We start from the raw sequence: 25,785 nt of genomic DNA on the forward strand, positions 1-25,785 counted from the left end.
CTCTGGGCTGTACCAGGGAACTATTCTTTTCAGGTTGATAACCTTCTTCTTCAGGGGAGCTACGGCATCAAGTGTCCCAAGGAGTGCTGCTGCAGTGCTGTCCACAAGATAGTCTACCTGCTTGGGGGTGGAATCAGCATAACTGCCCATTATATCACTACAAGATGTGGCAGCAAGCTCTGCTGGAATAAGCTCCTTAAATCTAGAAACAGCAGTGTCAGATAGACATCTACTGAAGCGGGACTTTTTCCCAGGTGGGATATAATTTGTTAAAGTAAATTCAAATGTAATTAAGGAGTGATCAGACAAGACGGGGTTCTGAGGAAGAACTATGATGAGGTCAGCTTCTATTCCATAAGTGAGTACTAAATCAAGGATGTGATTAGAAGTGTGAGTGGGTTTGTTTACCCTCTGACAGAAGCCAAAAGAATCAAGAAGCGACTTAAACGCAGTGGCCAGAGAATCATCATTGACGTCCACATGGATGTTAAAGTCACCCACTATAATGACTTTGTCTGAGTTCAATGCCAAGTTAGACAGAAAGTCAGGGAGTTCTTCTCAGAACTCAGAATAAGGTGCAGGAGGACGGTACACCACAGCAAGTAAGAGTGGTTTCTCTGCTTTCCAGTCTGGGTGGGAGAAGCTGACAGTCAGGCTCTCAAATGAGTTAATGAACAATTAGGTCGAGGGTCAATCACCAAATTTGACTGACAGATTGCAGCTCCTCCTCCTCCTCTGCCAGTGGTGCGAGGTACATGGTAGTTAATGTAACCAGGAGGGCAAGATTCATTTAAACTAACATACTCATCTTGCTGCACCCAGGTTTCAGTGAGTGCTAATACACCAATCTGATAATTAGTAATGAAATCGTTCATTGGATGGGAGAGATCGAATATTAAGCAAACCACATTTAATAGTTTTACTGGGTTGATTTGCTGGAGCAGTTGTTTTAATTTTAACTAAGTTGCTCTAAATTACTCCTCCAGATTTGGGTGCAGGCTTATACAGCCTCGGGGCAGACACAGTTTCTATAGGCTGGGTGGGTGACAACACCAAGGAACCAGCAGAGGGGCGTGCTAACCTGCAGCTCTGCCTGCTGGTCTGAACTCTGGTTGCTTGTCAGGGATTAGTATTGCTGATAAACTGGCCTATGTTCCTAGATAAGAGAGATGCACCGTCCAAAGCAGGATGGACGCCATCTCTCCCAATCAGACCAGGCTTTCCCCAGAAGCAGCTCCAATTGTCTATGAGCCACGTTGTTATCTAAGCACCACCTGGACATCCAGCGATGGAATGAACGCATGCGGCTAAACATGTCGTCACTCGCTAAATTGGGCAGCGGGCCAGAGAAAACTACGGAGTCCGACATTGTTTTTGCGTAGCTGCACACCGAAGCCATGTTAACTTTAGTTAATTCCGACTGGCGAAGCCGGGTGTCATTAGCGCCGACATGTATCACAATCTTACTGTATTTAACCTTACGTTTTGCCAGCAGCTTTAGATTTGCCTCAACGTCGCCCGCTCTGGCCCCTGGGATGCACTTTATGCTCGCTGGAGTCTCTACCTTCACGTTGCGGAGAACAGAACTGCCAATGACTGATGTCGGCTTCACAGCGGGGCTGCGAGCAACAGAGCCGACATGAAGAGTTTCACTCTCAGCGGGTGTGTCGCTGAGTGGGGAAAAGCGGTTGGAAACATGAAGGGGTTGGTGGGCAAACACGGGCTTACTGCGTCTAGGTTTCCCTCGTGATGTCACCCAGCGGGACTGGCTAGTTCCCGGCTGCTCGGGAGCTGCTAGCGGTGGCTAGGCTAGGTGGCTCCGCACCCGCGAAGGTGGACTGAGCAGCTCCTGAAGGTAAAGGACTAGCGCTAGCTTCCATGGTGCGGAGCCGAGTCTCTAACTCACTAAGCCTCGCCTCCAGGACTACAAACAAACTACACTTTTTACACGTACCATTATCACTAAAGGAGGCAGAGGAGTAACTAAACATCTGGCACATGGAACAGGAGAGGGACACCAAAACCTAGTATACAGTGGTGCTTAAAGCGATTAAATTAGCAGTGAACCTGAGGGAGGATTGAGAGAGTCGAACAACACAGCGACGGGATTACAGGCAGGAAATGACGTAACACGCTCACCGGTGTCGGGTCAGCAGCAGGCAAGAACCAATAACTCACAAACCCTTTGATTTGAGATTAATTCAGTTTAACTGCTACATTCCTGGTTTGGCGCTGGAACGGAAGCAGCTGGCGCATCAAGTTGAGCCCAGGTACTTGTGCTCACCCTCACTTGTTCATGGTGGCGCTGAAGTGGAAATATTCAGGTGACTTCAAATTCATCTCACATCAGAGTGTTTGTGGATTCCTGAGCTTGCTCGCTCCTGAGCGTCGGCCATTTTTCTTGCGAGGAGTCAGTTGAAGCGCTCCAACGTGACTGCTTCAGACCAGCTCGGACCTTGGTGTTAGCACGCTCTCCTTCGAGCTGAGGACTCAAACCAAGTGTTCGTGTAACCCAGCTGTGTTTTATTTTATGTTTTTCAAGTATTTTATTTTGGTTCATTTAATGTTAGGTTGTCCAAGTATTTTATTTTGATGTATTTTTTTGTATTCAAATATTTCATTGTGTCACATTTTTATTGTGGTCCAGTATTTTATTTATTCTGAATGTTTCGTCATATTCTGCTTATTCTGAGTATTTTATTTTGTCTTAGTATTTCATGTTGTTATACTGTAAATTATTTTTTTGAGTATTTTTGTGACAGCCTTATGGCATTTTTTGGCGATTTGCGGCATGTTGTAAAATGGCGGGCTCAGTACACAGCGTCATGCGGAGGCCGCCACAAGTGTCAGCACAGCACTCGCCATGAACCCTTGATTTTCTTCCTTCATTAGCCTGTGAGGACCACGCTGCTTTGCGGAGGCCCTTGAGGGGGAGATTCCTCGGCTGTCCCTTCGTGGAGGACAGGAGAACACGAGCGCAACTACACGTCTGTCACGCACGTGAACAGTTTCCTCAAACTATTCCTTGGTGTATTGTTTTGCTGGCCAGCAGTGGATTTTTTTTTTGTTCTTTGTTCCAAACGATTCCGGAACAGCTCCATACCCTTTTTGGATGGGAGACTTTTTATGTTTTTTGTTTGCGTCTTGGAAAGACTGAAAACACGAGGACATTTCTGTGTAAAGGAGCTGGACTTTGCAAATTATTTTTGTTGTTGTTGATCCTTTTCAGAAACTGAAGGGTTTTGTCTTTGATAAAGTGCACTCTGGTTCAGTTACGATAAACTGGACTTGATGGTAAATTGCGGTCAGGACTCTGACATTCGTGCAGCTGGTTGACAGTTACAGTGGATGTTGACACCACGCCTCGTCCTTTCTCTTTGAACCTAGGAAGTTGAAATCTTAGTGTGTTGTTCTGTCCTCCATAAGGATCGCATCTGTGCTGGTTTGACCCCCCTAAGTCCTTTCTGCTGTCCGTAAAGGGCGTGGCAAAGTCCACTAAAGTCTATCAATGAAGCATCATAACTGGTCAAAGTTGCTCCAAGTGAGATGAGATTTCTGGGATGAGTTCACACCTCTGCCAGAAACCAACATTTAAAATTTTGAAGCCCCACCTCCTTCCTGAAGCTACTTCCTGTTTGGGAGGGGGTTCTAGAATTATTCCACCAGATTATGATTTTATCAATTTTAGAGGCCTCACAGTTCCAGTTTCAGGTCTGTATCCACTGCAGAGGCCAAATGAGAGCAAAAGAGCAACAGGGTCAAAGGTCAACAGGTCTCATGTCTCAGCCAGGCCTCAAAGGGTTAAGTGAGCCTTTTGGAGCTCCTTTGAAAAAAGGCCTGACACCAATCTTGTTCAGGACCAACATGAAGAAGGATCTTTGGAACATTTTCACATCTTTAAGACCGCCTTGACTCCTTTTTATAGCAGGTGTCACTGAACAGCACAAAGCTGCTATTTCAGTCATCAGGCCTCATTTCATGATCAATTATTATTGTTTGAAACAAAGCTGAATATCAATTATTGATTTTTATTGTCATCATTTTGAACACCTGATAAGAGAAACACAATAAAAACATTTGAAAAGGAAGGATCAAGGTGTTGTTGTACTGCAATACTACAGTACAGCATCAGAGACATTCAGTTACTGATTGCCTGAATGATTGATTTCCCCCAGAAGAGGAACAGCTTTGTTGGAGCAGTAAAAATACACACATCAGAACAACAAAAGTTACATTTGAAAAGAAATGACATGACATTACCAGCACAATATATGAAGAACAGTTAGGATCAATTTAACTGACCAAATAGTTAGGATTCCTTTAATGATATCCTTGATGAACCCAGACATCAGTGTGGTTTGTTCCCCTCAATAATAAATCTGTCAATATAGCGTGAAATGATGGAACTAAAAGGCCACCTCTGAGTGCAGGAGTTAGCCTCTGTGACGGATGTGACGTCAGCAGACCGCCATTAGTTTGGATCATTGTTTATATTCTTAATGCTGATTGGTAGATCTGTAATGGTTACTAATGGACTTTGTAGGTAGAATAAACATCCAGAAATTAAATGAACTTGTTGATTGTCTCATTAATCAAAAGATAAAGTATTAAAAATGTTTGTTTTTTTTCCTCAGAGTGAGCGATAACTTCCGCTCACAGAAGAACGGGGGGCCGACTTCCACGGAAGCGGATGTATGGAATTATTTTTATTGAACAGCTGTAGTCAACAATCACACAAACAACAACAAACAAGCGTAGCTATTTAATATTTTGATGGTAATTCCTGGGCCAATATGTTTTATATTATTTTATTAGTCAACCACCATAGCAACAGCAGAAAACTTGGAATGACGCTGGTCCGGAATGGTGTCCTTAGCAACCACCATAGCAACAGCAGAAACGTGACACTGTAACGACTCTCTTCCGAGAGGTGAAAGACTCCTCGTAATAACGAACAAACCAAAGATTAAACACAAGAACTGAGCGAAGATTATGGAAACAAAATGCATATTTCTCTCTAGAAATGTCGTCAGAATGCTTTATTGAATCAAAACTATCTTGGGAGAAGGCACTTTCCTTGAAAATGACAGGAGCGGCCGCCATGTTTGTGTTTTGAGAGGCCTGCATGAAAGAGTCACATGACCTACCAGCGCTCCAATAGAAAAGAAAAGGGGGGAAAAAAAAGAACACATTTCATGATTTTTAGGCCTTTATCCTAGAACCCATAATCACACACTCAGACATTTATTTGAAAATTATATTAAACCAAATGGTAAACCTGCACTGGAAATTCTGCAACCAATGTTTTTTTTTCCTCTCTGTTGTTGTTGTTACTTTTTCTTTGTTTGTTTGTTTGGTTTTGTTTTTTTCTGCTATTGTTGTTGTTGTTTTTGTCCCCCCCCTTGTCTTCCCTGTCCTGTCCCTGTTCTCTCTCCTGTCCTCAGTCCGGTAGCTTCATCAATGAACCAACACCATTCCTAATAAAATTAAGCACAAATGGTGATAGGAGGAGTTTATCAGGTTCCTCCTTTGCAGAGTAGAACTGCTTCAGTTCAACAAGGCACCAGGAACATGGATGCTGCTGCTGAACAGGACAGGTTAAAAAAAACAAAAAAACGTGAGCCTCATGATTACAACAGCTGTCACTGGACCCAGGAACTGGCCCCCGAAGTCGCCATCGTAACAACAGGAAACCAAAAACCGCGTTTCATTCTGGACTTCATCGGGTTCCCACAGCCTCATGTAGAACGTTCCCCAGAGCCGACGCTAAGTTCCTCAGCCAGTACTTCAGCTTCGTTGTTGCTTGAAGGTGGAGTTTCAGATTTAGGCCATAACTCTCAGGGATTGGACCAGCACCCCTCAACAGTCATGTGACCACCAGGTAGTTTCATATACACTTTCATGACGAGGTTCAGTGGAAGCATCATTCATGCAGCACATCTCATGATCATTTTTCCGATGTTCCCATTTTTCATGTTTCAAACTGAGCTCGTCCTCTGATGCTGCTCCACCTCTGTGGTTCAGCCTCCTTCCTCTGCTGAGGAAGTTTGGGCAGCTAATTAAATAAAGTCAGGATGGTTTATTTCATGGATCCAATGAATGATTTAGTATAATTCAGCACTGATTAGTCATCCACATGCCGACCGTAATCGTCACTCATCACCTTCCTGCACTAATTACCCCCAGCCCTTCCCTAAACCTTCCCTCGCCTCAGACTGTCACACCAACGCTCTAAATTCTTACTGTTCAGTCACTGCTTTTAATCTTCCCCACGCAGGCTGTTAACTGGAATATTCTGTTGGAAAAGGTCAAATAATTAGGACCGTTACATGGTGTGTTCAGGAGTGTGTGTGTGTGCCAGACATGCAGGCTGCAGGTATCCCCAGGTGAGTATCTATCCCAGGTGAGCGTTGAACCGGCTCTTCTACGCCGGCTCACGGCAGCACTGAACCACAGGTGCCTGGTTAGTGGATTCCTGAGTAGGGATGCAGCGATGCCGATACCGGTATCGGGGGTATCACCTACGACAGGAACCCCAAACTTCCCCTTCCTGTGCTACACTGACCAGCACAAACCGGGGGATCCTGCGGTGTTCTTGGGCCAGCGTGGAGACGTAGTCCTCCCCGGTACTTCTGGTCTCCCTCCCACTTGATGTGCCTGGAACACCACCTGAGGGCGGTGCCCAGGTGGCAGCGAGTAAGGAGCAGCAACATTGAGTCGCTCATGGATGATGGAGCTTCTCACCTCATCCCTGATGGAGGGATTCATGATCTCGCTCTGAGTCGCCTCAGCCAGAAATATCACACTCATGTTGGGAGACAAGTTTTAAACAGCGTCTGGGCTCCAGATATAAAATCTTTAACTCCATTCGTGTCGTAGCTGTCGAGCTGTCGTCTCTGAAATGTTGCCTTCATGTTTTTTTTTAATTTCAGTTCTTCTAATTTTACATTGAGTGGTCACATTTTCCCCTCTACTGTTGTCTGAAAGCCGCTGTGGAATTCATTCCTCACGTAGGAAATATTGAGGGAAACGGTTAAAATTGAACCCCCAGTTTTGCTTGTATGAGGTTTTTAATGAATGGAGTAAAGGCTCCAAACAGGAGCTGAACGCTGACGCAGCGAGTCTTAACGCAGGCGACTGAGCTGCTGATTCTCTGGACAGCAGCGACGCATCAGATACGAGCTGGTGCTTCTCAATAATCAGGACTTGTCTGACTGACGGTCATTCCTCAAGACCTCCTTCTGATAGACGGCTCTTCTTCTACTGTTTCTTAATGAGGGCTCAGTTAGTCTGTATCAGTCAATTAGCCGGCTGCTGTGGCTGACGGAGGGCTCTCCAGGGAGCAGCAGACTCTCCATCAGGCTATCAAACCTGGACGTTATCAGCGGCAGAGACGCTGATGAATCCTCAACGTTCAGCGGTGTTGGATGAGCACTGATGGGTTCGCGCTCTCCCCTCCTACATCTTTTAATGGATCTGCGTTCCTCTGTCACATGGAGGTGATATCTCAGCAGCAGTTTTAATAAAACTATGAGAAGATGCTTTTTCAGCCTCTGGTGGCACGAAACATCCTGAACCATGGCATCAGTAACACCTCTTGTGTTGGGTCGTATCGGATGGATGGCTGGGAGGCTCCAGAACACGCCATCGAGTAGATCACATGACAGCAGAGCTCCGTAAACACAAAGGAGGGATGAGAAGAAGGAAGAGCAAGAAATGAAACAATAAAACGCAACAGTGTTTAAAGAAGAAGAACAAATTGAGAACACATGCGGACTTCCACCAGCGTCGTGGCCGAGCACGGCAGCTAAATCTCTTGGCTCCAACAGAACCATTAAGAATAGCCGTTCTGAGAAAGTTTGATGATAAATGAACACTTGACTGCATGACAGAGATAAACAAGTGAGCATGCTGAACCCCAAAACGACCAAGAGAGACGGAAAAATGAGTAAAACTGAAGATGGAAAACCCGGACCCAAGCAGCTAACGATAGCCGAAGCTACTCCACTGAAAACAAGTGGAGATGCTAACGGTACAGCAAACACCGGGGCTAACACGGACAACGATGTGTTGGCAGGGTTCCTAAAACTTCAACAGGAAAAAACAGACTTGTTCTGGGACTTAAAAGCCTCCTTCACCAGAATGGAGTCCAAGCTATCAGATTTGCCACACGCACAGACGACTCTGAGCGAAGAATGGGGGAAGCGGAGCATAGAGTGAGTGACGCGGAGGACAAAACAGCTAAACACGAGAAAAACCGGGAGTGGTACTCCCTTTGTTTGTTTTTTTGTTATTAATTGTTCTTATTACAAGGGCGATCCACGGGTCACATGGAAGGACTTATTATGTTCAACATTGTTATTTGCTGGTCTACTGTTTTTTGTTTTTATGCAGCTCGCAGCGTACGTGTCAGTTTTACTTCTTTATGTTCTAAGTTTTTATGATGAATACTCTCAAGGTGGTTAGTTATAACATAAATGGTCTCAACCATCCCATAAAGAGGAAAAAAATTATGTCCCAATTAAAACAAATAAACTGTCAAATTGCCGTACTCCAGGGGACTCTTCTGGATGAAAGGCAGCATTAGAAGCTCAGAAGAGAATGGGTGGGCCAAGTTTTTAACTCATCGTACAAGGAGGGAGGAAAAGAGGTGTTGCCATTTTGAAACACAATGTTTAGGCCTCACGGTTGAAAAAACTCATGTAGACAGACAAGGACGGCACATTTTGATTGATGGAACTGTGGGAGGAATTAAAACGTCAGCTTTAAATTTGTATGTCCCAAATGAATATTAATATTACTATTTTTTCTATGTGAATATTTTTTGTAATTGCAGAAAGTCATTTTTTTATATATATTTTCTTCGTGGGAAGTACACACTGATTGATTTCAGTGTAAGAATGACCAAGCTGTGCTGAGGAGATGCTGCTTGTTTGTAAAATGTTCTGTTTTACTCGTGTAAAACCAAAATGTGTATTGACTTTACCAATTATCTCATAAAAAACTTAAAAAAAAAAACATTAAGAAAACATTCTGTGTTGGAAGCATGGTTCCTGCTACAAAGGCACACTGAACAAATCTCCAGCCGTCATGACGAAGAAATGACACCGTTTTCATTTGATGGTCGATGCAACAACTTTGGAAAATTTCATTTTTAAAGTTCTGTCCTCGCGTGTACTCTGACAGTCGATGGAGACGAGCGTCTTCACACACCAGCTCGTCTCTGATGGGGCCATCAAAGCTCTGACAGGATGCACTTACGATGAAACGCAGAAAACACGGCGCTGTTCTGTCTCTATGGCAACAACATCACTTTTCTATGAAAGATGAGCACCGTCGCTGAGTTTTTATCATCCATTTGTTTTTTAATTTCTGATGAATGAGAACATTTATTTAAAACAATACAATATAAAAACAAGCGTTATATGTTTGACGAGTGTTGACCCCTTTATCAAACCCTGAACGCATTTGTAATTCATAATAATCCCAAATGGATTGGAACACATCAATAAATAACATAAAAAGAAACAACTCTGAATATGACACTTCATCATCCATATAGCTTTTAAAAATAATGTTGTGTTGGCTTTGTGTTGTCTTTTAATAACAATGACACTACAAAAACAATTTGAATAAAAGTAACTCATAAGAAATCCCCTCCCCCCTTCTTCAAGCTTGGATCCTCGATCAGAGAGCTGGCAGTTTGCAGGTTCTGTGCAGGATCCAGATGTTCCTACCATCTCTCTTCTTTGGTTTTGGCTTTGGGAAAGAGAAATATTCAACACCCTTCCCTGAAATGTTTCTGCATGTCAGCCATCAGACTTGTAGGTCCCATAGTTGCACTGTTTTTTCACCACTGCTGAAAGGTTGAAAGGCCTCCGTTGCACAGTCAAGATGGCCCATGTAGGACTGGATTTGGCCGCGGCCGTCTTAGGGGGTCTGAGTGAAGGGCACTGCAGGCACGACTGCATTACTCACAGGCCAGTTTGCCATCCAAGGAGGAGAGGGCGATGGCAAACGCCTGAAAGGCACACATGGGGAAGGAGTAATCCAAGGTGAAGACGTCCTCTGACACGCGCCCACACTGCATCACCACATAGTCCTCATTGTCAGGGTGGACGAGCTGGAAGTTTTTGACAGACGTCAGTGTGGCTCGCCCTCCAAAATCAAGAGTGTAGGACTCACTCTGGTCATTCCAGATGGGGCTCTTGCTCTGCAGGGTGATCAGTTGATCCATGTTGTTGTTGGCCTGGCGCATCACAAGGGTTTCCTGTTTATTTATGGGACGAACACAAACTCTGGCATCGTTCTCTAGGATGCCAGGGATCACCACCCTCATTTTCCTGGGACCATACATCCCGAGAACATTCGCCTCGTAGCAAATGGATGCTAGCTCTTGTCGCACTGCTTCACTCTCTGTGACAGTAGCTTCCTCTGGGTTTTCTCCACTGTCGTAAACTGTGAACTTGGTACCCAGGAAATTGGACCTCAGTTTTCCAATGCAGCTCCTGGCTTTTCTGGACTCATTTGTTGGGTCAGTGGAAATCAGGTAGTAGGATGTTTTGCACGTCTTTTTTCTGGCGGCCATTAGAAACTCCTTCTCTCCGTCTTCCCCGTCCGTGTGGAGCTGATAAACGGGGAAGCCGTTGCTCTGGTCCCTTGTGATCCTGCACTTGATGGTCTCCTCTCTGGGAGCAGGACACATGGCAAGCTCATGCAGATCGTCCACAAACAGAGGAGATGATGACCTTAAGTTCGGTTCACTCCCTGTGGGTTCGTGCCTGGGGGTGGAGAGAGGGGACAACACACCTGGTGAAGCTGTCCCTTCTCTCTTCCAATCCGTGTCGTCTTCTATGTCCTGAATTTCCTCATCACACAGTTGGCTTCCATCACTTGAAGATGGAGAGACAAGCCTCTCATCATTGTCTTCTTCCTCTTCGTCCTCACTTGCGCTCTCATATTGGGTGGTCCTGTAGGACTTCTGAGTGCCTTTTGTCCACGAGGAAATCACCTCACCAAATGGCAGTTTGCCATCAAAAGAGGAGAGGGCAATGGCAAACGCCTGAAAGGCACACATGGGGAAGGAGTAGTCCATGGTGAAGACGTCCTCAGACACGCGCCCAAACTGCATCACCACATAGTCCTCATTTTCAGGGTGGACGAGCTGGAAGTTTTTCTCAGACATCTCTTTGACTCGCTCGTTGAAGTCGAGAGAGAATACCTGAGCCTGGTCATCCCAGCTGGGGCTCTTGCTCTGCAGGCTGATCAGTTGATCCGTGTCATCGTTTGCTAGCCGCATCAGGAGGGTTTCCTGCTTATTTTTCGGACGAATGCTCACTCTGGCATCATTCTCCTGGATACCAGGGATGACCACTTTCATTTTCCTGGGACCCCAAAACCCATGATCACTCCTCTCATAGCTAACGGCTGCTAGCTCTTGCCGCACTGCTTCACTCCCTTTCCAGTTTGTTTTCTCCGGGTTTTCTCCACAGTCATAAACTGTGTACTTGGTACCCAGCAAATTGGACCTCAGTTTTCCAATGTAGCCGCTGGCCTTTCTTGACAGATTTGAGTAATCTGTAGAAATCACATAGTTTGAAGTTCTGCACTTCTTCCTTTTTCTGGCGCTCATTAGAAACACATTCTCTCCGTCTTCCCTCTCCATGTGGAGGTAATAAACCGGGTAAAAACTGCTCCGGTCCCTGGTGATCCTGCACTGGATGACTTCCTCTTCAGGAGCAGCACGCATGGCGAACTCCTGCAGATCCTCCACCGACAGAGGAGACGCTGCCCTTTCATCATCCTCACTCTCTGAAGAGTATTGAAGGGACTCAGCACTTTCTGTGCTGGATTCTTCTTGCCTGTCATCTTCCTCCTCCTCCTCCTCCTCCTTTTGCCACCAGGCACGTGTCGTGTCGGTGGTCGTCCTCATGTTGCATTTGAGTGTGTTCTCGTCTGAGGCATCTTCAGGCTCACTCAGGGAGGAGTCGCTGAGGGACTGGCTGCTCTGAGGTGTCTGGTCCAACGGAGTTTTGTGAGACTCTGTCCAATTGCATCCAACACAAGACAAAGGTATTCCCTCTGATTCCAGGTATTTCCTCAGGCATTCCTCTTGTATTTTGCTCGGTCTCCATAGCTGAAAGAGAAAACATGTCAGCTTCACATTAGCGCCAAAACTGTCAAGGTTGTTGTTGGGTTAGGGTTACAAGATGGCAACCCAAATAGTACAGTAACGAGACTTAAGGTCGAACAGGTGATTGTGACACAGTTAGTAGCCATGACAGCGAAGACAGCGCCACCTCAGCCCCAATCACTTGTTCACGCGTATAGAAAAAGAACAGAAGACAACACAAACTTTGATCAAAAGGATCCTAAAGTAAACATGTACTATAAACATGTACATATAGTACATGTTTATAGTACATGTTTATTGTACATGTAGCATGTTGCAAAATAGAAAAAGCACATCACCATTTTCACCATCTGGTGTTTGTGCCAGTGACGTTAAATGGTGAAAATTCTTTACCGGTTCATCCTGCCAACGCTGTTCCTTAGAATTCATGTTTATTTCCTTAAACCTTGAACAGAATGTCTGAACAAGAGGTGTCAGACGGTCGTCTTTGGGTTGATGTGGGTGTCGTTGTGGTGGTTTGTTTCCAGGAGAACTTTTCTCTCCTTTGTCAGATGAAGTCGTGCTATTATAGGACGTGACCATGATGATGACTGCCAGATGACATCACTGTGAGTGACAAGAAGACTGACAGTGATGATTCAGTCTGAGTTCACCCTCAGAATTACGACTGTGATCTCACCACGAGCTCTGAAGTCCTGCTGCCGTCGGCACGAGTGTGACGGTTGTAGAGCGAGGAGATGCCACCTGTGGTGAATGAGCGGGAGTTGACTTGACTTTGACAGTTGATTTTCTTCCTCCCTCCTAGATTTGGGACACTGCTGGTCAGGAGCGGTTTCGGAGCGTCACCCACGCGTACTACTGGGACGCCCACGGTAGGACTCCTCCTTCTCCATCTTTCACTTCCTCCTGACTCACGCTGAGACTTTGTTTTCCTCCGATGTGTGATTGGCACTCTGCACACCACGCTGCAGATGTGTGCAGGAATTAGCAGCAGGCTCTGTGATGAGCAGGTGAATGAGTCTACTTCTGTCTCAGTCAGGGGCGGGATATCTTTTAGTGTGTGAGTGTGAGAGAGAGTGTGTGTGTGTGTGTGTGTGTGTGTGTGTGTGTGTGTGTGTGTGTGAGAGTGTGAGAGTGTGTGTGTGTGTGTGACATCATTAAAGCAGGAGGCAGCCTTGTCTCCGTAGAGTGAATCAGACACGGAGCTGTCACTTCTCTAGAAACGTGGGGAACAGTCCCATCAATCTGTTGGAGGTTTTGTTCTCATGAGGAAAGACAACAGAGGACTGAAGAGATCGAGGGTCAAGGTGGAAGTCAAAGAGAAAGAAGTCCGACGGACAGACGGAAGAACCCAAAAGCAGAAAGACCGACTAGTCTCCAACATGAAGTTTGTGTCTTTGTCCAGAGAGAAGCTGCGTGGAAACGGGTCGTCCAGTCCTCATGGACGAGAGTCACCACATGGTTCACGTAGCAGCAGGAGCATAGCAAGCTGCTCTGAGGTTCTGATGCTGGCTAGAGGTGTGTGTGTGTGCGTGTGTGTGTGTGTGCGTGCGTGTTTGTGTGTGTGTCAAACACCACACACACTCATCTACCTTCTGGGATTTTTTTTTTATTATGAATATAAAGTGCAGGTTGGTAAGGGGTGGTTTTTCTTTTTTTTCAAGTTGAGTTTTTTCACCTTTCAGCTTTTCTGCTGGAACAAGATCCGGCACCTTTGAATTTTGGCCTCCCTGCGTTCCGGTACTTATTTGGGCAGATCCAGTACCTCTCGTATTAAAAACATAAAAATAAACATCAATAAATACATTTTAAATATGTTTAAGATAAAATAATAATGTTCATATATTAATCTACAGACCAAATCCTAAGAATTTCATGTTGTTTATTAAGATTTAACATCATATGAAAGAGTGAGAGATCTGTTGATGCACTGATGCCAACAAACCACGCCCCTGAAACAAAAACTAACCAACAAAAGAAAACTCAAAATTCGCCGCATCGGAGGAGCAAGCAGAGGAAAAAACACTTACGACTTCAACGTCAACATGTCTAAAAGGCAGTTAAATTTGCTCCCAATTATCAGTTCCACAATCTCGACTATCTTCCCCCTCCTTCAGGACAACTGAAATAGTGGCCTCCCCCCAAGAGGGTGGGGTTTCTCCCTCCCGGAGGGCGTGGTGAAGTGTCTTCAACAGTAGTGGAACTAGTTCCTTGCTAAGATGCGATACCATTGAGAATTGTACCCATCAGGTCCAACTGCCTTTCCCAGTTTTCATCTGGTGACGGCTGCATTCATTTCCTCTGTTGAAATCGGTTTGGTTAAGTTCTCATTTTCAACATCCGAGAGGGAGGGTAAATCTAAATTATTGAGAAAAGCATCAATGCCATTGTGAGTATGGATCCCGATAAAAGATCTCCAAACATTCCTGAGTCCTTTCTGATTTTGGTTTCCAAAATGTTAGTTTTGGGGTCCTTAATCTTAAAGATTGTGCTGCCCTCCTGTTGCTTCTGTGGTTTATACGCCAGGTATTTTGCTGATTTCCCTCCTATCTCGTCATATTTTTGTCTGAGGAAGGTTAGATTCTTCTGAACCTCCTGTGTGTATATCATTGATTTCCCCCTGCAATTTTTTAATTTCCTGCTTTGCATCAGGGTTTGGATTGTTAATGTCTTCCTGCTGCTTCAATTTTAACCTCGTTTGTAGATCAGATAGTTTTTGTCCTTTGGATCTTTTTACTGTAGGTGAGAAGTGATAGAAATTACTTTTTTAATTTTCCTCTCAGTGCGGCTTTAAGCGTATCCCATAACATGATTGCTGATACCTCTCCTGTGTCGTTAATTTCTAAAAGTTCTTTTATGTCTTGCTTTATGTTTGAGACGATGGCAGGGTCATTTAATATTTGTGAATTAAGTTTCCACAGAGTGGTTCGTTTTTTTCCTCTCCACCTGCAGGGATTGAGAGATAGGATGATGATCAGATAGGTCCCTCGTTAGTATATTGCAGTCTTTAATCTTAAATCTGACCACGTTGAACATAAAGAAATAATCCAATCTGGCTTGGACTTTAAATGAACCGTAGTGGTGTGTGTAGTCTCTGCTGGATGGAGAAAGCTCTCGCCAAGCATCTATTATCCCCATTTCTGTCATTTAGGTGTTGACTTTCCTCATGAGTGGGTTAGAATAATTAGTCGGGTTGAATGTGTCTAGTTTGGGATCAAGTCTAAAGTTAAAGTCCCCCCGCAGACAACTGTGCCCCGAGAATCCACCATTAAATGGGAAATATTCCTAGAGAATAGCCACTCGCTGCCTGGCGGGGCAGACATACATTTAAAATTGTAATTTCAGATCCCTCGACCCTTCTCTGATAAAGCTGCCCTCCTCGTCGCTGGTTTCTAAGACATGTTCATAATTACTGTAAGTGAGCCAGAGATGAGCAGAGCCACGCCCCTCTTGTGTTTAATTTGTCCGAAGAGGAAAAGACAGGTTTAAAACCCCTTCTCCTCAACCTCAAATGATCTGCTTGGTTCATGTGTGTCTCTTGGAGCAATGCCATCTGTGCGCCTACTTTCTTTCATTTGGATAAAATCGTATTCATCATAATCATATTCAGAACCCCACGAACATGAAAAGAAAGGATTTTCACTGGCTCAATTTGCATGTAATATAACGAGCTGACTGCAAAACATGACCCTGGCCCGGAGCAGTAGATGAGAGCAGCTTGGCCCCCTGGTGGCAGCAGGTAATTAAAGCGCTTTGACACTCCTGATGGCGTTGCTCTAACAGGAGTCTCATTTGCAGTTCCGAAGGTTTTGCGTTTTATACTTCAATTATTTTTTACACTCACTTGAAGCGGTTTTGGCCTTTTTTGGAGAGTGAATACTGACAACAGGAAACACTGAATTCAGATCCACTCTGAAGGAGGGAATCTGTCAGTCATGTGACTGATCCGCTGTTTCCTCGTCTTCCCAGTTATTCCCACTCTTTGTCCTTGTTTGTAGAGAAGCAGTAACGTGTTCAGAACCAACCAAAGTACTATTCCTACTTGTCCAGCTGAGAGTGCTTCCTCTGGACATCTCCAGTGGTTCTGACTGGAGACCTGTGGTTTGTCCAGGTCTGTCCTTCGACGTGCCGCCTGTGCTGCCAGGTCATTCAGCTGAAACCACTGACTGGAAGTGACCGTCGTTTGCATTTCCTCTTTTGCAGAACTTCTACAATTTGCGTGACATTGTGTGTTGTCATTAAAGGCGTTACCACAGCAAGACGGCCAATTTTGATATTTCACTGTAGAACAGGAAACTGCAGCAGCTGGACTCCACACCATCAGACCCTCCCTTCCTGGTAACAGCAAGAATCTTGAAAGATGAAAAATCCCAGTCAGACTGAAGTCTTCACCTGAATCAGGCAGAGCAGCATCATGGTGTCCCTCCCTCTCCCTCTGCTGACGGACACGCCAGCGTGCACGGCGCTCCCTGCTTCGGTCGGCCCCTCTGAGCGTCCTCCTGCTAGCAGTTGTAGTTGTGCTGATGTGTTTTGTGTTTATGTAAATGTTTCTACAGAAGAGTGTGTGCATGTGTCCCGTCTGTGTGTGGACGTATCAGCAGCAGAGCCTTCTGGATGGTAGAGACATGGACGTCCCCTCCTCTCTAACCGTCCGTCCCTTCTCTCTCTCGTTTTGCTCTCATCCTGCCACCCGTGTGTTCTCCCACTCCTCCGCCGCCGTCTGTGACCATCACCACAGCTCCCGCTCTCTGCTCTCCAGGGTCAGACACGTTTCTTTAGCTGTGACCTCTCTCTCTTGTGTCCCGCACCAACAGGATGTTCGTTAGCTTTGAAGGGTTTGACAGTCTTTTCAAAACATTACAAAGAAAATGCCTTCGCACAGCAGTTGAAAGGTCCTGGTACGAGCCTCTCAGCTCCATCCTGGCCCCTCGTCAGCGCGACAGAGAGCAAAGACAGCGAACCTGTCGTCTGCAACACATGAAGCTTTTAATCTGACTTCATTTCTGTCCTCCGTCATGTGACAGCAGTGAGCTGTCACAACAAACCTCTCAGATGACGGCAGCTGTATCTGTAGAGCAGCATCTCAAGGCTGCACTGCTGCCACACACCCAGAAAATACACTCGTCGTGACGCCCGTGAGTACACGTGTCCAAAGACGGGGAACTGTTATTAGTCACCTGGAACATTGAAAACTCACAATTGTACCTCTGTGCTGCACCGACCATCATCCTGCTGATTCACAAATATGGAAACTACATCTGCAGTTATTGGGTTTCTTTTTTAGTTTCAGTCTAAGCTTTAGCTTTTGCGTGTTTTGGGGCCTGAACTGCAGCATCCAGAGAGACAGAAATCCATGACAGTCAGATTCTATTCACAGATCCCAAAACCCAAGCTTGGCTTGAGAAACCGTGCAACTTCTGATAACTTCAAATTCTGTTGCCTGTGCTGAAGATGGTGTGTTCATGTGAATGTGCTGCACGCGTAGCTTATCAGAGGCTTTTAAATGTTATCGACATCCTGGAGTGTTGTGGTGCTGTACCGCTGCTATGATGTCACTGACGTGACTTTTAGCTTCTGCAAATTCCTGAAGAAACAACTTGATCACTTGATGATTACTTGATTCACCAACTTGGGTTAAACAGGTCAATTTGTGGAGTTTCTGAGACCTCTGAAGTTATTTGTTGCTAAAATGCATGCTAACTATTGCTATCTGCTGCCGACTGCTACTAACTGCTGCTAACTGCTACTAGCCGCTGCTAACTGCTGCTAACTGCTTCTTACCGCTGCTAACCGCTCAGAGCTGGTGCAGAACAATGTTAGCGCCTCCGAGATCACACACACACACACACACACACACTCTCATACACACACACTCACTCTCACACACACACACACACTCACTCTCACACACACACACTCACTCACACACACACACTCACTCACACACAAAATCACTCTCACACACACACACTCACTCACACACTCACTCTCATACACACACACTCATTCTCACACACACACACACACACACTCACTCTCACACACACACACACACTCACTCACACACTCACTCTCACACACACACACTCACTCTCACACACACACTCACACACACACACATTCACTCACACACACACACTCACTCTCTCACACACACTCACTCTCACACACACACTCACTCACTCTCACACACACACACATTCACTCTCACACACACACACATTCACTCTCACACACACTCACTCTCTCTCACACACACACACACACACATCACTCTCACACATACACACACTCACTCTCTCACACACACACACATCACTCTCACACACACACACTCACTCTCACACACACACACACACACATTCACTCTCACACACACACACACTCACTCTCTCACACACACACATCACTCTCACACACACACACACTCACTCTCACACACACACACACACTCACGCTCTCACACACACATCACTCTCACACACACACACTCACTCTCACACACACACTCACTCTCACACACACACACACACACTCACTCTCTCACACACACACACATCACTCTCACACACACACACACTCACTCTCTCACACACACACACATCACTCTCACACACACACACACACACTCACTCTCACACACACACTCACTCTCACACACACATCACTCTCACACACTCACACACACACACACACTCTCACACACACACACGTTTTTATTGGTATTGACTGGCAGGCTCAGGCTCAGAGGCCACAGAAAAGCCATTTAATCATCAGCCTCCTCACAGCGGGGAAGCTTCAGGAGCTTCTCACAAAAGGAGAAATCAATTGGATGTTTGTCAGCTGGCGCACGTCCAGAAGAAGAAAGCCTTGCATCAGAGGATGGAGCGCCAGAACGGGCCAGAGATCCGTTTTGTCCCGTTAACTATGAATAGTCACCTTGTTGAGTGGTACAGGAACCGTCGCAGTTCTGCAGCCGTTCCAAGTCTGCTGCTGATGGAGCAGCAGGGACCCCAGAAACCTCGGTGACTGGCAGGCTGGCGGCTGCTCCTTTGCCAGCCTCTCTCTCTCTCTCTCTCTCCCTGCTAGTTTGTCTCTGTCTTCTCTTTACAGGCACACAAACATGTTTGTTGATTTCCTCCACCGAGCCTTCCAGCCTTGCACCGTCATTTACGTCCTCAGCCTGATTCCCGTTTGCTCGACCCGTCATGCCGTCCTCCTCCTGTCTCGGCAGCAGCAGTTCTCTGGTAGCTTTTGTTTCCACCTCATTATTGTGCGTCGTACTCAGAAACATTTCCAGAGAAGTCCAGCATCTGTGCCATGAACATTTCGAAGAGGAGAAGAGGGAGCGATTAGGATGTGGAGGACTTTGGTAGTAGGCTACTAATTGGTTATTCAGCTTTTCTGGGGCTTTGACAGAACCAGGAAACGGGTCCATCAGCAGCTGCTGAAGGAGCTGGAAGAGGCACTCGTTCACCTGCAGAGGAAATATGCGAGTGTGTTCTCCGCTCTTCTCCGCATCCGAGCCTCTTCACCCTCGACGAGTGTGTCGGCGGGACTTGAGAACAGGCAGTGTTGAGTTTGGATTAGCAGAACTCATATTTGGGTCAAATGCATGACCACGTGTTTCTCACCCTGAAGTATCACGCTCGGTCCTGCTGAAGTACATGTCAGTACATAGCATGTAGCCTAGCGGACGCTAGGAAGAGTGGTCGTCGATGAATAGCCTACAACACAACAAGTTTATGATGGAACCCCCGATCCCCCAGCTCACGCCCACAGACACGCGAACCTGAGAGCGCTGATCAGAACCACGCTTCATACTTCAGTGTCGTTGGAGCGGAGCTTTGCCTGCCCCTCAGCTCGGTCTCCAGAGTGGGGTGTGTCCCTCAGGGCTTTGTCCAGTTGTGGCCTTGTGGCAGTGCTTGTGGAACCCAGGTGCCGAACGTGTGAATAAATCTAAGTGTAGGACTGTGTGAATGGCGGACATGTGGGTTGGTTAGCCAGTCGCAACGGAGCGGCCTCAGTGCTCCACGCAGGAAGTGGGTGGATGCTGAGAGCAGCTGCAGGTTGGTGGTGAAATGTTGGTCGTCTGTTACCGGCAGGGCTCAACATTTAACGCGGTTAACGTGAGGTGGGTGAATTCCGTTGGCTTGTAGACGACGACCCTGTGAATCCTTGCTGCTTGCTGGCCCCTGGTTGCTCCTGGTCTGTGTTCATGTATGGAAGGTTCACAGTGCCCTTTGGTATGTGGGTGTTTCTATTTAAAGACACCTTCTGACATCTTGAATGGACTGAATGAAATATCGTTCATGTATGTGTATTTTTTTCATACCATTTGCTTGTGTTGTTGTTATTTGATGACATGGAGATGCAGAGTTAAATGAAGTCTTCTGTTAATACAGGCCAGGCCTGAATATGGAGACGCTCCAGTATGAGGGGCGCGTGATGGCGAGCTAACCCTGACCTACTCTGGGGTACAGGCCTCTGATCTCTGCAGCCAGCATCTCCCTACCAAGGCGGTAGGCCGCCCTGCAGCCCTGCCCCGTTCATCCTCCTCCCCCTTCGCTCACTGGAGCTTCGCAGTAGCAGGGAGCGATAACTTTACAAATACTGGTACTGCTTATCTTGTTTATATTTTGTTTTTTTACAAATCTCTACTGATTGTATTTCTTTATGACCACCTGTTAGGCACACTTCAGTCTCTGGCTCGTCCTCTGCTCTCCCTTCAGCGTAGGCTACGCTTGCAGACTGGCCTGTTGCCGTCTACGACTTCCCCCTCACTGTTTGCCTCGTGTGCAAAATACTTCCATACTGCGCTTTTGCTTTTGACATTTTCAGCCAAAATTGGTGGTGAAGGTCCAGCAGCAGCACTCGCCATGTTTGTCCTCCACACACTGAGCTCCTCGTGAGGGGAGGAGCAGAGAGGTGGTCCGCGTCGGTATCGATAACTTCTGCGAATGAGGATCTTATCTAAACACTAATTTAGAGTATTGAATGATATTCGGTATCGATACTTTGACAACTCCAGTTCCTGCACTTGTGACGTTCACACGTTTATGGGGAACTGCAAAGATGCATTGAGAACCTGAGGAAATGAGAGGAGAGAGAAAAACCCAGGACGATCACGCGCTCTCTTGCCTGCAGAGGCGATCTCTGTCTGCCGGGCCTGATAGCAGCAGCTCTCAGCTCCTCTCAGTGGACCGAACCCACATTCTCACACACACACACACACACACACACACACACACACACACACACACACACACACACTGGTGGCTGTCGGTTCTCTCCGTCTGAGGAAATATTCATGAACTGATTCATGTGTTCTTGTGTGTTTGCGCTGCTGCGTGCAGGTGTGTAACCAATCCTGGGGTTTACTTTCAGCTTTGGATGAGGATTTGTTTTGGACCGCTTTGTTTCTCTACAGCCAGAACTGCTAGACAGAGCCAGTAGACGGTGACGCGTCAGTCATCGATGGTCACCGGTGGGCGGGTGAATACGTGTCCTGCTGATCGCTCTGAGTCTTGATCTGATGTCACCTTATCGTTTCCGTTCGTGTCCTCCTGCTTGTCTCAAACAGTGTCAGGGAACTGAAAAACACACAATTTGAAAAGTATGGTGTGTGTGTGTGTGTGTGTGTGTGTGAGAGAGAGAGAGGGAGAGAGAGAGAGTATTCCATCAGACTATGTAATAAATCAAAATCAGAGTCTTTGTGCCTGAGAATTCTCAGTTGGTTATATTTCTATCAGTGGCCAATATATTCTGTCTCCCAAAGAACAAACCTCCCACTCGTAAAATGAGTAGGGAGCCTGGAGTATTCCCAGTAATACATGGGGTGGGGGGGGGGGGGGTGAATAGCGTCAGTGTACAGAACAGAACACAAACAGGGCGAGGGATGTTAGCTTAGCTACTAACAAGCTAGCAACACCTGACTTCAGGGCAGAATTTTGCAAAATAAGACGATGAAAGCAGCTCTGACAAAACTGTGATAGAAAAAATAAAGCATTGCTGCTTTTATTTTGAAGTCAGGATCACTGCAGTGGAAGTGACTTGGCAACTGATCCAGGATCAGGCCTGACAAGGCACAAACAGCACAAACAAGAAAGTTGACACTTCCTGAGTTAAAACCTGGATCAAAGTCTGAGAGTGAAAAACCCAACCTCCTTTTAATCTTTCAAATTCCAGATTTCGCTCGGTGTGCCTGATTGTTTCTGGTTGTTTCTCACTCGTTTGAGTGCGAGGTTCCGCTTCGCTTTGTTCTAAATATCTACGTGGTATAATGTGTACATATAACAAAAAAAAAAGAAAGTGGATGAAGGCAAAATGAAGAGAGTCACTATGCTAACGGTCGTAAATGACAAAGTTCTGGAAGAGTTCCTGCCGCTCGTGAACAGGAAGTGGTCACTGAGGACGGAGCAGACGCCGTTGTTGCTAACGAGGCTTCTCCAGTGACCGAGTGAGTTCGTGGGACGTGTCTTTGAAACGACCCTGTGAGCACTAAGAACTATTTAATTTGTCCGGCGTTTCAACCTGTTGGTGTTTGAAAGGTTTTCACTTCTACTGTACGGAGCTGTGAATACGGTTTCAAGTCACATGACTCTTCCTGTCTGCTTCACATCAACATGGAGCCGGTTGTTGATCCAGAACCTGTCAGACTGAAACGTTCCAGCAGTTTCCTCCTCAGAAGTGAACCTGCAGCGCTGCCTTCTGGCTGTGCGTTGCCATGACAACTGCACCTGACTGAGGGGGAATTTATTGAACAGTCCCGGTAACAATTATCACACGTGTGAAGTCTATCTGTAACACTTATGACGTTTGTAGCAACCCTGTCGTGTAGTTAAGCTACTCAACTTTATGCTTTCGTAATAAACTGCCAGTACAACAAAGTTCTCTGCTGTTTTCACGCTCAGCCAAAGAGAATGAAGAACTTCCTGTTCCTGCCTCTTCTTTCAGGGGTGAACTGAGTTCTTTGTGCTTTGCAGTTGTGTTGTTTTCATGTCGTGAGCTCGGACCTGCAGGTTTCCATGTCCACGCCGCCATGAACTCCAGCTGTGAGATGCTTTCGTCGTGTGGTGCCAGTGAGACTTGGACTGTTAGTCCCATGGCTTTGACAAACCAGGACAAGAAAACGGTTCCGGTTGACAAAAACTGAAGTGGCTTTGAAGTCGTTGTCATAGCGCCACCTTGTGGTCCCAGGCAGGAAGCCTGATAGAACACTGGTGTACATTACAATGAAACTAGGTGACGTGATGACGCAAGAAACGTCACAGCAGCCCACGGGAGACTCCACCTGGACGAGGGGCCGATTAGCTCAAGGATGCTGAAGGCTGCTTCCCACCACTAACCTGCAGAGGAACGTTGCAAAGGTTGAAGGATGAGACCTAATCACCAAACCACGCCCGTCATCTCTCCACTCCCGCTGGAAGCAAGGCAGCATCCTAACTGAAGTCCCTAATTGCCAATCAAGGATGACGAGAGCGCCACAGTGAGGGTTGGCCAGTATAAGACAGGAGAGAGACGACAAAGCTAGGTGCTACCTGCACCAGAGAGCGAGCAGCACTAGAGTGAGCAGCAAGCAACCACGCCAGCCGGTAAGCTACACAGCCAGCCTCCAGCAGGCCAGGCCCCAGCACCCGCCAGCCGGTGAGGCCCACAGCCAGCCTTCAGCAGGCCAGGCCTCAGCACCCTGAAAACTGTAACACTATGCAAGCAGACATTTTCAAAGTATTTGACAGTTTGTTGACCATGACCGATAAAATGGAGTATCTGGAAGGGCAAACGAGAAGGAACAACCTTGTTTTTGACAGAGTGGCAGAGTCACCTGGGGAAACCTGGGCTGACACAGAAGAGAAGATCACAAAAATCTTGAAAGAAAACCTGAAGTTGCAGCATAAAGTAGAAGCAGAGAGGGCCCATCGTGTGGGGAAACCCAACGATGGAGACGGACCAAGGCCCATAGTTATAAAGCTACTCAGAAACAAGGACAGGGATGACATTCTGAAGCGTGCAAAAACTTTACAGGGAACAAGAATATTCATTAATGAGGACTACACAGATGAGAAGGAAAAGGAAAGATCTGATGCCAGAGTTAAGAGCAGCCAGAGCGAGGGGGGGACATTCATACCTGCGAAACGGCAAACTGATCTTACACCCACGCACCAGCACACCGAAGCAACTCAATCAACCATCAAAATCACTGGACTACGGACAATGGATACGTTGAACCACATTTCACCACATGCACTGGACACAACTCTGACTCATTCCTCTGAATCACAACTTGCAATAAGAATTGATGAACTGAAACAACCACCGTTAGATACCTGCAAATACACAGCAAACAAGCAGCAGAACATTGAAAATGACATTGACCCAGAAAACAACTTCTTTTTGAACAAGGACTGCCACTACTACAGGGATGAACAACACAACAGTACATTCACGACCGATAACAAATTTCAATGATTCACTTCCACAGTAGAAGCATGTACGCCAACTTCCAGAGCATAAAGGACTACTTGAATCAATTCTCACAGCCTTTCAACATAATATTGATCTCAGAAACTTGGATCAATAATGAAAGGGGTATGGACTTTGGACTGGAAGGATATGAAATGTTGTGCATGAATAGGAGAAACAAAAATGGTGGTGGTGTAGCCATATATGTAGACACAAGCTATAGTTTTAAGGTGACTGAAAATATGTCAACAGTTGTAGACAATGTGCTGTATGACAGCAGAAATAATTGGAGCAAGAAAGAATATCATTGTAAGCTGCATGTACAGAACACCAGGGTCAGATATGGACGTGTTTCAAAACTGGATGGAGAGGCACTTTGCTGTCAGGAATCAGAAAATCATGTTTATTGTATATTAAACATTGACTTGTTGAATCCTAATAATCATAAGAAGAGGACTTTCTCAACACTCTTTTTAGTGTGGGTTTACACCCCGAGATAACCAGACCGAGCCCAATCACAATGCAGTCAGCAACTTTGATAGACAGTATATTCACAAATGTAATTGACAGTAACTTAGTAAGCAGACTTCTAGTAAACGACATCAGTGACCAACTTCCAGTTTTTACCGTTTCTAATCCCAGCTGCATAAACCATTAGGACAAAAGACCATTATAGAGAAGGGTGAGTGCACTAAAAAATGAGTGATTACAAAAGAATTGGGATCCGATATAGAATGAAAAAGATACAAATATAGCATATGATGAATTCTGAAGTGCATTTAAGACACTGTATGACAAAAATTGTCCAATTAAACAGTATATAACTCATAAATACATGGACAATCAATGGATGTCGAAGGGATTGCAGAATGCGTGCAAAAAGAAAAATACTTTCTATAGAGAATTCATAAAGCATAGAACCAAAGAAGTGGAAGATAAATATAAGAAGTATAGAATCAAGCTTAACTAATATCATGAGGAACTGTAAGAAGGATTCTTATAATAACTCACTAGATAATAACAAGAATAATGTAAAAGGTACATGGAATATTCTTAACAGTATAAGTAGAAATAAATCTAGACATATGAATTATCCACAGTATTTTATAGAAAATGATACAATTATAAACAATATGAATGACGTAGCTAATAGATTAAATCATTATTTCTTCAATATTGGACCTAGATTA

The 25,785-nt window shown here is 45.7% G+C and overlaps 1 protein-coding gene across 1 annotated transcript; it reads right to left on the reverse strand.

Moving 5' to 3' along the window:
• Positions 1 to 9,307: 9,307 nt before the first annotated feature.
• On the reverse strand, positions 9,308 to 12,646 carry LOC147239261 (uncharacterized). Its single transcript, XM_086195191.1, has 2 exons — positions 12,527 to 12,646; positions 9,308 to 12,136 (listed from the first exon to the last, which is right to left on the reverse strand). The coding sequence occupies exons 1-2, from the start codon at positions 12,560 to 12,562 to the stop codon at positions 9,971 to 9,973; spliced, it is 2,202 nt and encodes a 733-aa protein (XP_086051317.1). The 5' UTR covers positions 12,563 to 12,646; the 3' UTR covers positions 9,308 to 9,970.
• Positions 12,647 to 25,785: the final 13,139 nt, after the last annotated feature.

This window comes from Aulostomus chinensis, chromosome 23, assembly GCF_037954235.1.
Source record: "Aulostomus chinensis isolate RoL2024-O1b breed Wild chromosome 23, RoL_Achi_v1.0, whole genome shotgun sequence".
Lineage (NCBI taxonomy): Eukaryota > Metazoa > Chordata > Actinopteri > Syngnathiformes > Aulostomidae > Aulostomus > Aulostomus chinensis.